The sequence below is a fragment of the Lampetra fluviatilis genome, chromosome 38 (genome assembly GCF_964198595.1).
Source record: "Lampetra fluviatilis chromosome 38, kcLamFluv1.1, whole genome shotgun sequence".
In the NCBI taxonomy this organism is placed as follows: Eukaryota; Metazoa; Chordata; class Hyperoartia; order Petromyzontiformes; family Petromyzontidae; genus Lampetra; species Lampetra fluviatilis.
Window position 1 is genome coordinate 10,446,331 of NC_136312.1, and position 15,914 is coordinate 10,462,244.

The 15,914-nt window shown below is 43.9% G+C and overlaps 1 protein-coding gene across 1 annotated transcript; it reads left to right on the forward strand.

Annotated features, from left to right (window-relative positions):
• Window positions 1-1,937: 1,937 nt before the first annotated feature.
• Window positions 1,938-14,700, forward strand: CEP41 (centrosomal protein 41). Its single transcript, XM_078874170.1, has 11 exons — window positions 1,938-2,009; window positions 2,103-2,166; window positions 5,162-5,209; window positions 6,696-6,757; window positions 6,975-7,035; window positions 7,478-7,562; window positions 8,154-8,344; window positions 9,754-9,821; window positions 10,762-10,876; window positions 11,824-12,069; window positions 12,347-14,700. Exons 1-11 carry the CDS (start codon window positions 1,968-1,970, stop codon window positions 12,475-12,477), a joined length of 1,113 nt encoding a protein of 370 aa, XP_078730296.1. The 5' UTR covers window positions 1,938-1,967; the 3' UTR covers window positions 12,478-14,700.
• Window positions 14,701-15,914: the final 1,214 nt, after the last annotated feature.

Below are 15,914 nucleotides of genomic sequence, written 5' to 3' on the forward strand. Positions count from 1 at the left end.
TCCCCACCCAGCCCCTCCCCACCCTCCCCACCCAGCCCCTCCCTCCCCACCCAGCCTCTCCCCACCCTCCCCTCTCCACCCGGCCCACCCCTCCCATTTTTGGATTCACGACGGACGGACGGACACAATAATCCCCTGTGGGCTGGTGTAACCAGGAGGTTACTACCAGTATAACGCACTCAGCTATCTTAATCCTGGAAGCCACACTGTGAGTCGTCGGACTATTTTTGTTTTATTTTCAAGAGGATCCTACCGTTGGGGGTTGTTGTTTTTTACTAGAGATGTGTTCAGCCAATAATATAATGACGAGCGACTGCGGTGTTCACACAACCAGAGCAGAGCGTGACAAGCGAACGTAATTGACGACGCCACGCGCCATCCCACAGATACGAAGGAGACGAAGCAGCGACGATGCACGTGTGTAGAGACAGTACAGGGCACTAGCGGTCACAGGGGGTAATGACAGGGAATTAGCATGGTAAGAGACGAGGGGCCACAGGGGGTAAGGGACCGTCCATAAATGACGTCACGCGATTTTGGACGATTTTTGACCCCCCCCCCTTCGTCACATGGCGTCACAAAAAGTCAGACCCCCCCCCCTCAAATATGACGTCACAAAGCTCTGCCCCCCCCCCCCAAATAAAACATGCTTCAAATCTCTTTAAACTATTGTCATTGTAGTGCGTATTTAATGTGGCGCTGCACTCTGATGTAGGAGAAAACATTTATTAAAACGTCTATTTAATTAAGTAAAACGTGTTGTCTATATTTATTCAAAGTTTCGCATTTTGATGTGACGTCACATTTCTCAATCTCCCCCCCCTCGTCGCACATCGTCACAAATGTCTGACCCCCCCCCCCCCTAGGTGCATGACGTCATTTATGGACGGCCCCTCATGACAGGTTAAGGGACAAACAGGGGGGTAGCACTGGTGGGGGAGGAAGGCAGTACTGGTGGGGGGGGGCAGCACTTGTGGGGGGGGAGGGGGCAGTACTGGTGGGGGGGGCAGCACTTGTGGGGGGGGGGGCAGTACTGGTGGGGGGGGGCAGCACTTGTGGGAGGGAGGAAGGCAGTACTGGTGGGGGGGGGGGCAGCACTTGTGGGGGGGGGGGGAGGGGGCAGTACTGGTGGGGGGGGGGCAGCACTTGTGGGGGGGGGGCAGTACTGGTGGGGGGGGGGCAGCACTTGTGGGGGGGAGGGGGCAGTACTTCAAGTTCAAGTTCATTTATTTGGTGTAGCCCTGTGAGCCATTCGGCTCTTGAATCGGGTGCAACAGCAACAAACAAAAAACATAAACAAGAAACATCTTAAAGTGAATATGTGACTAAGTGCAAACGGAAATCCAAGAAAAGACAACAAAATATTGCAGAAAAAATCACCGTACACCAACGCTGTGGGGGGCAACTCTAGTGGGGGTGAGGGGGCAGTATTAGTGGGGGGGGGGGTAGTATTGGTGGGGGGGGGGCAGCACTTGTGGGGGGGAGGGGGCAGTACTGGTGGGGGGGCAACGCTGGTGGGGGTGAGGGGGCAGTATTAGTGGGGGGGAGGGGGCAGTACTGGTGGGGGGGGCAACGCTGGTGGGGGGGAGGGGGCAGTACTGGTGGGGGGGGGCAGCACTGGCGGGCCTCTTGGCGCCTTGCCGTTGCTATGCGGAAGCGTGGTCACGCCCCCAGTCGGCATGCCCCGCAAGTCTCAACCAATCAGCGGCGCTCTTACTGCGAGGTGCGCGGCGCCTAGCAACGAGCGGCTCGGCCCGATCCTTCTCGACACCGTAGTGCGCATAGGCACGGGGCGTCAGTGCGAGCGCTCGCGATTGGCTGCACCGCCGAAGGCGTTTCGATATTGACCAATGGCGCGCGCGCTTCGTTCGAGGGCGGAGTCGAGTCTTGACCAATGGCGTGCGAGGATCGGTTGGGCTGGGGCTTATCCGCGCTGTGGTTTTTGAAGCCCGTCCAGGGTCCGCACGATGTCGCGAGTCGGCTCCATGCGAGCTCTCGGCAATCCGAACGTGAGTTGAGTTGTTTGGGTTTCTCTACTTATTCTTCCCCTTCCTTTCACGTGCAAGAGTTTCAACGATTGGGCACATCTCCTGTCGTTTCAGATCCTCAACAAGCGAGTGCCGCAGAACCCCAAGTATAAGAATGTCAAGTCTAAACTGGACACGGGTAAGAGCGCCATAGCCGTTGGTTGTAATCATCAAATAACGCGATGAAACCGCGTTTAACTCGTAATTATCCCCCCCTCGCCTCCTTACGTATGGCAGAACTATGTTCACGGGCTAAATTGTTAATGTGCGATGCCTGCTTAGCCATGGCGAGAGAGGGCTTGGTGTAGTTTTCGAGTGCTGAGCCGTTGAAATGAGGTGGTTTATTGTGTGGTCAATTGCGCCTAAAGTTATATATTTTTTATAATTGGTGGTCGTGAAAAAAAATCGTATCTATGCAATCGATAAGAGTTTGTAGAAACCCACGCCGAATCAATTTAAACAAGTGACAGTTACACCGTTTTTTTATTTTTATGAAGTTATTTCTCCCTTTAGACTAATTGCGCAAGTGATAATTGTTACATGTTACACGAATCAATGCTCTCTTTGATATGCGTACGGTATTCTATCTGGGTTATTAGACGAGCTTCTAGCCCTTATATTTTAAAACAAAAGTCTGTGGACGAGTCTTATACACCTTTAAGTGTGTATGTGTGCCAGTGATATATCTCCTTCAAGTAATAATAACACCTGGGTCTGTGAGAGCCTTCCACACTTCACGTTGTGGCCTCAAAGGTGCACCTAGCCTGGCACAAGAGCCGAGGTGACGCCACCGCTAAAGCTACTTCGTGGCGAATGGCGGTTGTTGTTGTGCCAATGTTTGTAAAACGTATTGACACTGGACGCAACATTTGAGGTGTTTTCTTTTAGAAGCGCAAACCTGTCAACAGGTACATTGAGTTTCCAGGTCCAAAAGGGGCATTTGAAATATATATATTTGGTTGTGTTTGTCCCTTGTGATGGGACTTGTATGATGAACGTTGAGATTCATAAGGGCACGGGGTGACCAATAAGGTCTGAATTGTCAGTAATAATGTAGGGCATTGAGAATACGGTAAACGTTTAGAGAACACGGGCTTAATTGGAAACAATTGATTTTGTGTTATGTCTTCACAGACTACCTTGCAATTAACTCAATACTGTAAATGTGCTTGTACAAGAATTTAATGATGTGCTTAATCCACTTAATTTCCAAAGCGTATGGTTTGCACAAATGAGCCGCTGTGTGTGTTTTTTGCAAAATATCCCTCAATCATCGTTCCAAGCGGCTTCACTTTCAACCACACTGCAATTCTATTGTTGCACGATGTGTTTTAGGTGTTGCGTTCTATTGCTGCGATACAAACGTTCTGACAAAGTGTGCTCTTATATTTTGAATAGTAATGGTAAAATGCTCAGCATATTGTGTATTGACATATATATATGCACAACTAAAGTAATCACGATATTAAGTGTGATACCCAACTGTGAGTCTTCACTGCTCCTTTGCTCTCAACTCTAAGGTCCATTGTGTATGCCCAGCTTCCCTATTCAGCAGTTAGGTATCATGTCGAGAGTAGTGAGTTGTGTGTTTTTGTTTGAACAGATGACCGAGTTCATTAAATGCAGGGTGGTGCTTGACACTTAACTGCCTCGAGGATCCGTTAGTAGAGTGTGCGTGGAGGAGTGTGCACTGGGCACAGCTACACTATGCTACGATCAATTATAATAATGCAGTACAGTACCGTATACTCCTAAATTTAAACATATTCCTGCGGAGGGAGCTGGTAGGAACGTTGGGTTGCTCGGTCAATGGCCAGGGTCAACGGCGGCGTGGTGTATTCCGCTAATATGTATTCATATTCTTAGGTTTTTTCGGTAAAGTCACGTAGGTAAAAACATTAAAAAGTCGTGATTTTTTTTATTTTATTTTACTTTTTAATGTTTTTACCTACGTGACTTTACCGAAAAAACCTAAGAATATGAATCCGCTAATATGCCCAACTGTGAGGGTGGGCACAAGCCGGCGTGAGTGGGTTAAACGTTGAGTTTTATAAGGGCACCACGGGGTGACCAGCCCCTCCCCACCCAGCCCCACCTCTCCCACCCCCCACCCATCCCCACCCTCCCTCCCCACCCTGTCTCTGTCCCTGTGGTCGCAGAGATTTTTATCCGAGTCCTATTTTTCCCCTCCACATTTAGAATCGACATGCATATATATTTCCACGTGATGATAAGCCACTTCGTTGAGCTATCATTTGTGGCCAGGTCGCTTCTGAAAAAAGAGCTATATAGCTCAGTGGGCCTTAACTTGTGAAATAAAAATAAATGTTAGTTTGTATTTTTTTTTGATAATTGTTATATCTGGCAGTGTACTCTTTGGTTCTTTCGGTAAAGTCACGTAGTTAGAAATAAAATCAAATTCAAACAAATCACGACGTTTCGATCTCAACACAAGCGGTCGCGATCGAAACGTCGTGATTTGTTTTAATTGTTTTTTATTTCTAACTACGTGACTTTACCGAAAGAACCAAAGAGTATGGATTCCTGCAGTTACGAAAGCGTCAAATCAAAATCTGGCAGTGTAGAAAAGGTAGGCTTTGAGAAAGGTCTTGAAACAGAGCAGCAACATTCAGCATTGTGGAGAATATGGGGTAGATAATTACAGACATGGAAGGGGAAGATGCAATCCCCCCCCCACACCTCAAGCAAAGCTTGACTATGTTATTATATGGCCATGGTTACTGGAAGGGAAAAAAAGTATGAGGGCAAAATGAGAGAGGTGAGTGAAAAATGCTTTAATATGGGGCAATTATATGTAACTTTTTTACAAATCAGATTAAATGCAGCACTTGGCGATGAGCTATATTCTTCTTTATACATCAGCAAACCTCCACGAAATATCGAATGGAAAGGTACATTGCCCAACACCTAAAATGGACGCAGTTTTATTTCATGTCATTGCCATTATACAATATACGATATGTTTGAGTGTAAATTATTGGGACACTAAAAGCATCCATAAGTATATCTGACTTTTAAGGTTTGGTTAGTACTGAACAGTTACATCATGTACATGCATATTTTGGAAACACAATCATGCTTATTCGCCTTGTTTTGTTTTTTATTATTTTCAGGAAGCAGCCTCACCAAGTATATGGAGAAATTGGAAGATATGAGGACCAGTAAGTCATACACTATTATTACTGATTAAATACTGCCTACAAACGCGCGTTACAGAATCCACAGATATGCATAAGTTTGCTCGTTATATGATGTGTTTGTTATGTATTGTAATTTATTGTGTTCATTACATGTTGGGTGATTCCTGTACCACCTACACCAACAGCAGTCCCGGCAATCTTGCTAGCTGGCCTTTCCTTCCTCACCAGCTGCCAAATCCACTCCTTTAGGCTACTGCTCGTGGTAATGTGATATCACAGGTCTCGCAAGCCGGAAATAGTACCTGCCTTCAAAGAGGACTAAGATGACCAACCTGGCAACCACAATGTGCAAGATCTGGTGGAACTGCTAAGCAGTTGCAGGCTAAGAACTCTCCAGGAGTGGACAGGACTTAAGATCATCAGTGTCTTGTGAGATGTCAGTGGTTGCTAAGGATGAATATATATGGCTTCGAAGAAGGATGCTGAGTTGAATTTCTTAAGTGTTCATCTGGCAGCAAGTGCCATTCATGACATGATTAGAAGTTGTGAACTTGGGGAAAGACTTTATTTCTTCCACTTCCTACAAGCAATTCAACTACAGCGATGATAGTGGCACAATGGAAACCACTGCTGATCATAGATCAATTGACCAAGAACCCATTTCAGCCGTTGGCCACCTGTGACTTATGCTACCTGACACTGAAGACACACCTGGTAATTGTGAAAACACATAGCAGCAGCCGATAACTTACGATCTTTGGGTAGGGTTATTTATAGGCTATCTTGTGTGCTCCACCTTATTTGGAATTTTATCAAGATAGTAGTCCAAGGAGTTCCGCACTACACTCACTATTCTATGTGTTGGCTTTGGCGGGTGCTACTTGTCAGTGATGGATGTGGTTGCTCCCAAGCATTACTGAAATGTATGGTTTAGCACATACATAGACAACATTTTGTGGTACTTTTCAGCATCCACAAGACTAACACCTCTCTATGCAGCACTCCATGAGTTTCTGTACGTGAGATAAATAGGGACAGAAGGGGCCCATGGATTCATTCCTGCAGGAGGTTGGATGTCCTTTATAATAATCTGAACCGTATTTCAGGAACAATAAGATGAAAGGGTAATTGGACTCCCAAGGGTAAAAAGGAAGGATTATCTGACTAATCAAATCGTGCATGGTTGAACCTCGCCATCACTTATAAGTATAAAGGGGGGTGTGAGTTGGGCCAAAAATCGTATCTCTAATTCGTGGATACACACAGAGAACCTGCGTGTCAGCGATTCATGTGGATACTGCCAAGACCTCCAACGGTTCATATTTACTTTCGTACGAAAACTTACTTCAAGTTTAGGGTTTATTTATAATATAACAGCATGGTGTGTTCAATAAGCGAAGCCTTTCCAAATTTATGTGATTGATAACAAACGCCTTCATTTTACGTTTGCGGTAAAGTTTTTTCTTGTGATAATGATGTATTTTAATATGCAGTGTTTGTCGTGCAGATTATCGCTACCGCCCCGGCGAGCTTTTCAAAAGAATGAAGATCACAACATTTGCACAGATTGTGAGTCAAAGTATATTGCCATTTCACACGAAATGTGTAATTTTATTTCGTTGAAATTCAGTGTAATATATATTTATGTGCTAAAATGTAAATGTTGACTTTTTTTTATGTAAATATATTTTTAAAGTCTGCTTTTAATTATGACTTTACTTACATTTTACCTTCCATTACCAGGGTTTGAAACAATGAGGTTTGACCCACTTGATTATTCCTGCAGGTTCTGCAAGTTGCTTCGCTTGCTGAAGATCCCACATTGGAGGAGATCATGCAAATGGAAGGTGAAATATACATGTCGATAGGCGTAATATCTTGCCTCGATTCATTATTTAAATCACTTTTTAGACTCATGATTCTTGTAAGGAATTGAGCGTGTAAAAATAATTTATTTTAAACTCGTATATGTTGTATTTAATTGTATAATGTAATGCAGCCACTATAGGTGCAAAGTTCACAATGTTTAATATAATAATTGATTGTCGGATTGAATCTCAAGACTAAATTGTGACAATTCATCGAATCTTGGGGGGGAAGGCACATTGTTGCATGCCTACATGTTGGATTTCAAATTACGTGCACCAATTAAACGTAGTTAAAATTATTTCCACATGAAGCTTCATTGCTGTATAGTCTCTTACTTAGCGCCGTGTTGCAGTGCTATGTGGTTGTGGAATGTGATGAAGGAGGTTGACTCTGCCCGGTCTTTGTGGTCCTTGTTCTCAGGGCCGTCGTGCACTCAGACAGACCGCCTCGACACGCCGAGCGCAGGCGACGCGGTTGTGGTCACTGCTCGCTCCACTCTGCAGAGGTCAGCTTTTGCCTGCGCCCTCTGAGTGTGCCCACACTAGCCCACGTAGATAGAGGCTCTGTTACGAACCGAGTGTTAGTATTTGTAGTGTTGGATTTAGTAATAGGGTCAATAGGTCACCATGGTCAATGCTATTGATACCACAACACCTTCACATCGTCGCCATGCTCCTGATAGACCTTGCATTTTGTTGCAGATTTGAAATCTGACCGTGGCGGTCTGCTCTTAAAGTTTTCCACCATCTGGCTTTTTAGGTCTTTTCCTTGCTCACTGTCCACTGGGTGCCACTGTATTATCTATTTCTATAAATCTGCCCTCCTCCATCCTGCATATGTGCCATCCATCGCAACTTATTTTTACTGTACCTCAGGAGTTTAATTCATATTGTAGCAATTTTGTACAAATCTTTGCAAAGGTACCCAGTAGAATGTATAGCTTCCAGAAAATACTAACACAGCCCTTCAGGCACAAACAAAGGATATGCGCCCATGCATATATATACGACACGCGGCTCCAAAAATGAACAGTGTAGAAATTCAGAGTGGTCATCGACTCAAGCTGATGGGCCCTGTGTGGTGGTGGGATTCACAGTGTGATCAGTGGGCTCGGGGAGATGGACCTGACAGGGACGAACGGCTCCGCAGAGAAGCAGCAGCCACTGTCGCCGTCTCGGCAGCAGAAGCGGAGCGAGGCTTCCGAGGATCAACCCTACCCTGACTGCCCGTACCTGCTGATGGACCTGCGTGACAGAGATGCCTACGAGCAGTGTCACATCATAGGCGGTGAGCAGCGTTGTGCTTAGTGTACATCATTCACGGAGCTTGCTGTCTATAATACGATTCATGCGTCCAATATCCAGGCTCCTCTTTGTCCAATTGTCAGGCTCCTGTTGAAACATGTATTCATCTCGATGTCCCAGCTGGCTGTGAACTGTAGTTAGGCATTCTCTTTTGTTCTGATATCCAATGCCAAAGTTACCAGTCCTCTCATCTTATCACTTACGTACTTGTGCAATGAAGTCACCCATTATTGTGGTATAGAGAGTTTTGATCTCATTTAGACAATGTACAGGGAGGAGCCCAAATGCAGAAAAGGTTAAAATTAAATGTATGGGCAGTGACGTGGCCAAGCGGAGGGAATGCATTCGCCCCTTGTTGCAGAAGGTCACGGTTCAACCCAGCGGCGGCCCTGGTTGTACTGCAGGTGTTTTAACTGCCTCACAGTGGACATGACAGTTCCCGTGATGTAATTTGCAAGTGTAGGCTATTGTGTCATGGCGTCATGCTCCAAAGTTGCCAAATTACACGGAATATTTTCCTGGGTAAATCAGTATTTTGATCATGGAACCTCCCTTGCCAGTATCAAAATATAAGAATAGGTTTTACCCTTTCTGGCAATAAAACAGGTGTTAAGATGTTAAAACATCAAACTGAAACCGTTTTCAAGGAATCATGTTTGGTGTTTTAAGATATTAACACCTGTTTTATTGCCAGAAAGGGGAAAACCTATTCTTATAGTATTTTTATGATAATAATAATTCTCATGGGAAACCCCATAAGGTTAATGATGTTACTGCCAGAATAAATTTTAACACAGGATTTGACAAAAGGCTGGGGCAATCCTACTTGCACGTAAATCATTTTTAGAGAAAATAAAGTTAATGCAATGTAAATCAAACCAGACCGTTAACATAAAAAATCTAATTCGTGAAGTGGTAGCATTTGGCTTCATTATAAAAAACAGATTTACATCTCAAGTAAAAAAATATAAACAGGATGTCACCACTATACATCATGAAATAACTAGCATTGTAATGGACAATGCACCTACATTTGGAAAAGAATTACATACAACATTAGAACACAACAGGAAAGTCATATGATGTTATAATAATGGGAGTGTGAAAGCAAATTAATTTGAGCATGGGTAAATGACAAGTAGGACTTTCATGAACCATGAGGCTTTATGGAACCTCAAATCTAGCGGCAGAATTGTATGCAGCTCTATAGTAGCAGTGCCAAGTGACTGGTTCTTTGAGCCATGACAGAAGGACTGAAAGCCGTGACAATGTGTACCTGTTGCCTTTACAGCTTGAACTCTCATGAAAAATACAGCAAGTTGTTAGGTGTGCTTTTCACAACGCCGTATGTGTGTGTTTATATTGTCTTCCCTCTGCCTCCTGCCATTTCAGCGGCCAGCTACCCAAGTGCCATGCTGTCCCGGAGTTTTAATCAATACACCAAGGAGATGCTTGAATATGTATCCTTTTGTTGCTATGCAACGTCTACATTGAGCGGGCCCTTTCGTAGTGGTCATTAAAGCCCCTAAAATCTATTCACGATGTGTGCCTTGTGTGTACCTTTTTTTTTATTTTATCGCCATTTTATAACAATCTTCTCATGTTTTACAATTTTCATTTTCTTGAATTCAAGAAATTAACAAAAATATTGCATCATTATTGACTGCAATTTTGTAGTTGAGCGCTCAACAACACAACCGTTTACCATTGCATCGTTCGCGAATATATTACTGCATACCTGTCAACCCTTACGGCTTACTCCTATTCTTATACAGGGGAATTGAGTTTTCAGGTCCATTCGGCATACCGCCGTTTCAATAGGGGCAAACGTTTTTATTCTGTAGGATGAACTTTGACATAAGGGAACGGGGTGACCAAAACGGTCTGAATTGGTTTGTAATAAGGTAGGCACTATACTCTTTGGTTTTTTCGGTAAAGTCACGTAGGTGTAAAATAAAATAAATCACGTTTCGATCGCAACACAGTTACAACAGCTCTCTCGCTGGTTCAGCAGTTCCACTGCTGGATTATATTTGTTCCGCCTGAGGACGACCGCTTGTGTTGCGATCGAAACGTGATTTATTTTATTTTATACCTACATGACTTTACCGAAAGAACCAAAGAGTATGGACTCCTGCAGTCACGAAAGCTTCAAATCAAGGTAGGCACTGATAAAGGGTTGACAGGTATGTAACTGTATCACTTAATACAGAGCGTTTAATGTGTGTTTTTAGAAGACACCTCTAACCTTAAATGCATATCTGTCTGCGGGAGTTATTTCACCACCTTCAAATCAGAAAACTTAGCTATTAAGTGTTGTGTGCCTTGTTAAAACGAAGTGGTAATAATAAAAAACAGGCAAGTAGCGACTTGCAGTTTCCTTAAACGTTTTCTTTCCAGAAAAATGTTACGGGAAAAATCATCATTGTTTATGATGAAGATGAGAGGATTGCGACGGTGGCAGCCACGACAATGTGTGAAAGAGGTTTTGAAAACCTCTACGTTCTTTCCGGAGGTGAGGCTTCGCCACAATTCATTTTTACTCAAACGTAAAACTAAATCATGCTAAACGCTGCTTTGAGGTTATGATTTCGAACGAGTTTAGGTGTAGATTTAAACTGCTTTGTACATGAATGTTTAATCGGAATTGGTTTCGCCTAACCGGTTTATTTTCTTTCATTTAATAGGTGTTGCTGATATCAAACAAAAAATGCAGCCAATTTTTTTTTACAATTCTCTTGTGTGGTCATGCCCCTATGCTTACCAGCATGCTATAGCAATGTCACAGTGGCGTGACTGCCATACTAGTTATCTCACAAGTGTGTAAGTTGAACAAATTTTGCAACGTATGTAGCCAACCACGCTAATTGTAGGTGCGGAGGAGGGAACAGACTAAACACAAAAAGCAGTCCTAAATAGATGGTTTTTCAGTTTAGATGTAAAATATGGATATATGTACTGATTTTACTCTAAACATTGCCTTAAACAGGTCCTGTTTTAGATGGCCTATGAATACCACTTTGGAAGGGTTGTGGCAGGGTGGCGCAGTGGAACACTTGTGCTTCTCAGCCTTGCTTTGTAACCATGTACAGCCCTTTTGCCATGCCACTGTAGGATGTGGGCCTCCATATGGTGTGCGGCTCATGGGGCTTATTTGGTTATTTGACCACGCTTCAGCATGGTGGCGAGTGCGGGTTGGTAAAACGATGGGGCATAGATGTTGAAGTATAGTCTAACGTAACAGTAAATTTTGCTGCACTGCCCCCTGCTGACAACGTAAAGCAAGCCTACTACACACTTGTATGCATGCTGGTCGCCCATCCAAGCACTATCCAAGGCTCTCGGGCATGCTTATCTTCCGAGATATTAGAAAATTGGGTGCATACCGGAAGATTTAGTCACAGACACGTCTCCCTTAGGTAACGAACCTTGGTTCCCCTTTCACTTTTCCCCCCGTCACAGGTCTAAAGGTGCTAGCACAGAAGTTTCCTACAGGCCTGACGACCGGCTCCCTTCCGCCCCAACTGCTGGGGCCACCCAACCGGAAAGCGAGACCGTCCCGCCCCTCCAATTCCTACACTTCCCCGGTGACCCTTGTCGTGCCGGACAGCCCAGTTCCTGCTGAAAACAAGCAGCGCTTTGGATACGATGACCTGGAGCGCATCCGACACTACCTGGATGACGGCTTCACCTTGTCCGACACCAGCAGTAAGTCTCTTGCGTATTTTACGTTAATTGTTAGGCTTACGATATTTTTACAGAAATAATGAGAATAAATGGAGGCTCCTGAGCCTCTACTTCAACAGTGGTAGGGACTCAACAGCACGGATAGCTGGGGGACATTGGTAGTTCTAGAGTACCAGGGGTGGGGAACGTCCGGCCCGCGGGGCGTATAAGGCCCGCAAAATTATTTGGTCTGGCCCTGCCAAGGCAACCGCGCGAAGCTGTGGGTGTCCGTTTTCGTGGCGTGTGTGCGTGCTTGCAGGCCAGTTCAGTCGCGCATCCACCTCAAGGTCCCTGGGCAGCGCCGCCTCTTCCAAGGCCCCCTCGACGGCCGGCAGTATCAGCGCACGGTCAATGATCAGCTCTGCTGGCACCGTCAAGCCGTGGAAGTGACGGCGCCTGCTCAACATGCCAGGCGGTGGACACACCGTGTACATGTCTGTCCTATGCTGCATGGGGGCCTCCACCCCTTGCAAATCTTGGGGTTATTTGACCATACTTTTATCACGCCGGTCAGTGCCGGTTCATGAAGGTGGGAAGCTTAATTGTGGGAGCGTTGTACGGCATAGCAGTGGATTTTGCTGCTTTGTCCTCTTCTGCCCATATTGTAGCCCCATAGCAGCGTATATAACACCCGGTTCATGCGTGTTGGTCACCCAAGCACTCTTCAGGCTCTCAAGCCTGCTTAGCTTCCAAGGTCTGATGAGATTGGATGTTTTCCGGGTGATTTAAGCAGAGAACACCGCGCCCCGCCAGTATTGACGCTGCAACCCTCACCACCTGTAGTAGGAACACATGCTTCATACTACACGCTTGCACGGGCAAGGCATTTACATTTTCGGCCATTCTGTGTTGAGCAAGGTCGATAACGAACCTCAACTGCACCACAGCCTCCAGGTGGAAGGCCTGCCCAACCAATTGCCCGCTGAAAAGAAAGTCTCTTGGCACTGTGACAGTGCTCGGAATGAGTGTTTAATAAATACAAGTACACGTTGGTCAGCAGTCAGTATAAAATTATTTTTTTACAGATCAGTATATAGTACAAGGTTTCCATTTCACTTTTTGTTCAAATTGTTATTTGTTCGTTTCAAAATTATTTGGGGATTTGATGAAGGATACAAAGTTAATGTCCTTTCAGATTTGGTATGGCTCCAAATTTAAACGTCGTTCCAAAACAATTATTTGCCCGACTCGTAGCCAGGATACAAATGTATATGTCCTTTATATAGATTTTTAAATATGTGCACATCAGATGCAGTGAATAAGCTAAATATGATGCAATTCATCCAATTATAGAAACTTTTAATAAGGAAGTGCACTGTAAATAAGATGCTTAAATCACAGTGCACGACTTCAGTAGGCCTCATAAATAATTCCATTCTCAGAATTGGAAGTTTCTCAAGCTATAGGTGTGAAAATAGGGAAATTTGTATTCGAATTTTTCAGTTTTAATTTTACTCGTAGACTTGTCAAGAGTGCCCAGGAGGCAGGCTCAAGGTTCCATGCTCTTTCTTTACAGAGGTTGCTGGAGTTAAAGCCAATTCTGGCCCATGGTGCTTTGATGTGATTTTGCAATTGTCGTGTTTGCTGTATGTTGTATGGTGAAAATGTCATTACATTCCTTGCAACGGTTGGCTGCTGAAGCTCAGTGTCGGGGCTGAATGATTTGCCTTCTTCATCACTCACATGTCAGTTTTAGTGCTTCAAGTGGTTTTGTCAAAGTGGTTTTGTAAAAGTGTTTTTGGTAAATGTTGCACACAAAAAAAGCCCACAGGTACAAACAGGGTTCATTGTCTCTGAATGCGTGACCTAACCATGGTACACAAGTCAGCAGTGTTTTTAATTTATGTGTGTATATTGTGGCAGATGTACCATTATTTTATTAATGGTTTTTCATTCCTCCCCCGGACACATGAAGGCTGTTTACAGAATGATCATCTGCATTCCAATTCACACCAATTCCAAACGCACGACATGTTCATGCTGTCGTATTGGTCAGACCACTAATTACACTGCTCGGCTGCTGTATGGTGTCAGTAAAGTCATAGGTATTGGTTGAAATTGTATTCACAGTTGTGGACACATTCCTTGCTGTGATTTTAATGCATCACACAAAGTACTTGTGGACTGTACAAATATTAGTTAAAGTCCTGAAAGTGTGAAATGTTCACGCTGATAGATTTTGATCGAACTGGATGACAGGATGTGTCCATTCTGACTCAACCCAGTCTGACATTTACAGAATTCCACTCTGCAGCACACCACAGCGTAACAAGACCCACGTTTGTGTTGGCCCGGCTCAGTGTCTAAGCAAAGAGCGTGTGACTAATTGTAAAGTGTATAGTATGTGGCCAGGTGCCGAGTTTTGTACAAATGCAAATTGTTTTGATGTCCACACGGTGAACAAGCAGGTCGCGCAATGTGAATGAGTGATTTTTTTCGGTTTTTGTTTTTATATTTTAACGATTCATGCGTGGTGTAAAGAATAAATTGATTTTGTGCGTATTTAAAGTGTTTTGTTCTGGCATTCATTGTTTTTTAAATCTTTAGCTCAATACACTGAGTGGTTGTAAGCTCAGGGTGTTGTTAGGCATTGTGCTTAAGACAAGATGGATCCAAAAGCACAAACAGATCTAGTTAGGTATTCATGCGTCTCCATTCACGTGTCTTTGTGAGTTGAAGCTTCATTCATAATAGAACAACTAAAGAAACCTTCATTCGGGCTCTCGAGTAATGTATTCTAAATATAACAGCCAAGAAGCCTGGGTGGTTCAGAGGTTAAGAGTGCCAAGCTGTCACTGCTGAAAACCAGGGTTAAATTTCGGCAGCTACTTGTGATTAAGAACTGCTTTTGTGTTTGTGTCCTTCCCTGCATCCCCCGATTAGCACGGTTGGCTCCGTACAGTGCTAAAGTTCAACATGCATACAAACCAAGCTCAAGTGTAGTGAGTTGATATCTTCAGCCTGGTCACCAGTGACTCCACAAAAGGGCATTACATTAAATTTGGTTCTGCACTTAATTTGGCTAAATTCTATCTCGGAGAATGAAAGTAATCGGTTTGATTGTCATGTGATGAACACCGCTCTGTAACAGAATAGATTGGAAAAGTGCTGCCACCTACTGTGTGGATGAGAGGTCACGTAGAATTTCACAAGTAGTTATTTAATATTTGCTTCAGTGAGCCGTTTTCTAACAGTCACACTGCTGTGCAAAATATCAGAATGGATGCTTTATCTTATGACATGAAAAGGAATAAAAAAACGTATCGCTGTCGCACCACTGACATCATCAGAGGGCATCTGAAATTATAATGTCTCACTTAGGGTGCTTCAAACTTCGTCAAGAGGTCAGGATAGAGTGTTCTTTACCATCGCTGTTATTGTTTTGGATTGCATCCTCTTAAGTAGTTTATTTAAGGGATTGGTGGCGCAAATGTTTAACTTTGTGAGATTTAAACTAATTCATTGACCCTAGATTTGAAGCTTTCGTGACTGCAAGGATTCATATTTTTAGGTTTTTTCGGTAAAGTCACGTAGGTAAAACATCAAAATTAATAAAAATAAAATAAAGATCACAGCCAGATTAGCTGCATCAAGGAGCAAATCTGGCTGTGACGGTCCCACCTGATGACGGAGACTTGTGTTGCCTCCGAAACGTCGTGATCTTTATTTAATTTTTATTAATTTTGATGTTTTACCTACGTGACTTTACCGAAAAAACCTAAGAATATAATTCATTGACCCTATCGGTGATAAACTTTGTGTACATTTAGGCATTCGGTACAATACACTAATACATTCACAAATAAATATATTGTTTAAATGTCAAC

Bases quoted from the DNA above. Each gene is read 5' to 3' on its own strand.
- CEP41 (XM_078874170.1), top strand. From the start codon at position 1,968: ATGTCGCGAGTCGGCTCCATGCGAGCTCTCGGCAATCCGAAC. The intron at 2,167-5,161 runs GTAAGAGCGCCA...TATTATTTTCAG, and splicing joins CAAGTCTAAACTGGACACGG to GAAGCAGCCTCACCAAGTAT. The intron at 7,563-8,153 runs GTCAGCTTTTGC...TGGGATTCACAG, and splicing joins GCTCGCTCCACTCTGCAGAG to TGTGATCAGTGGGCTCGGGG.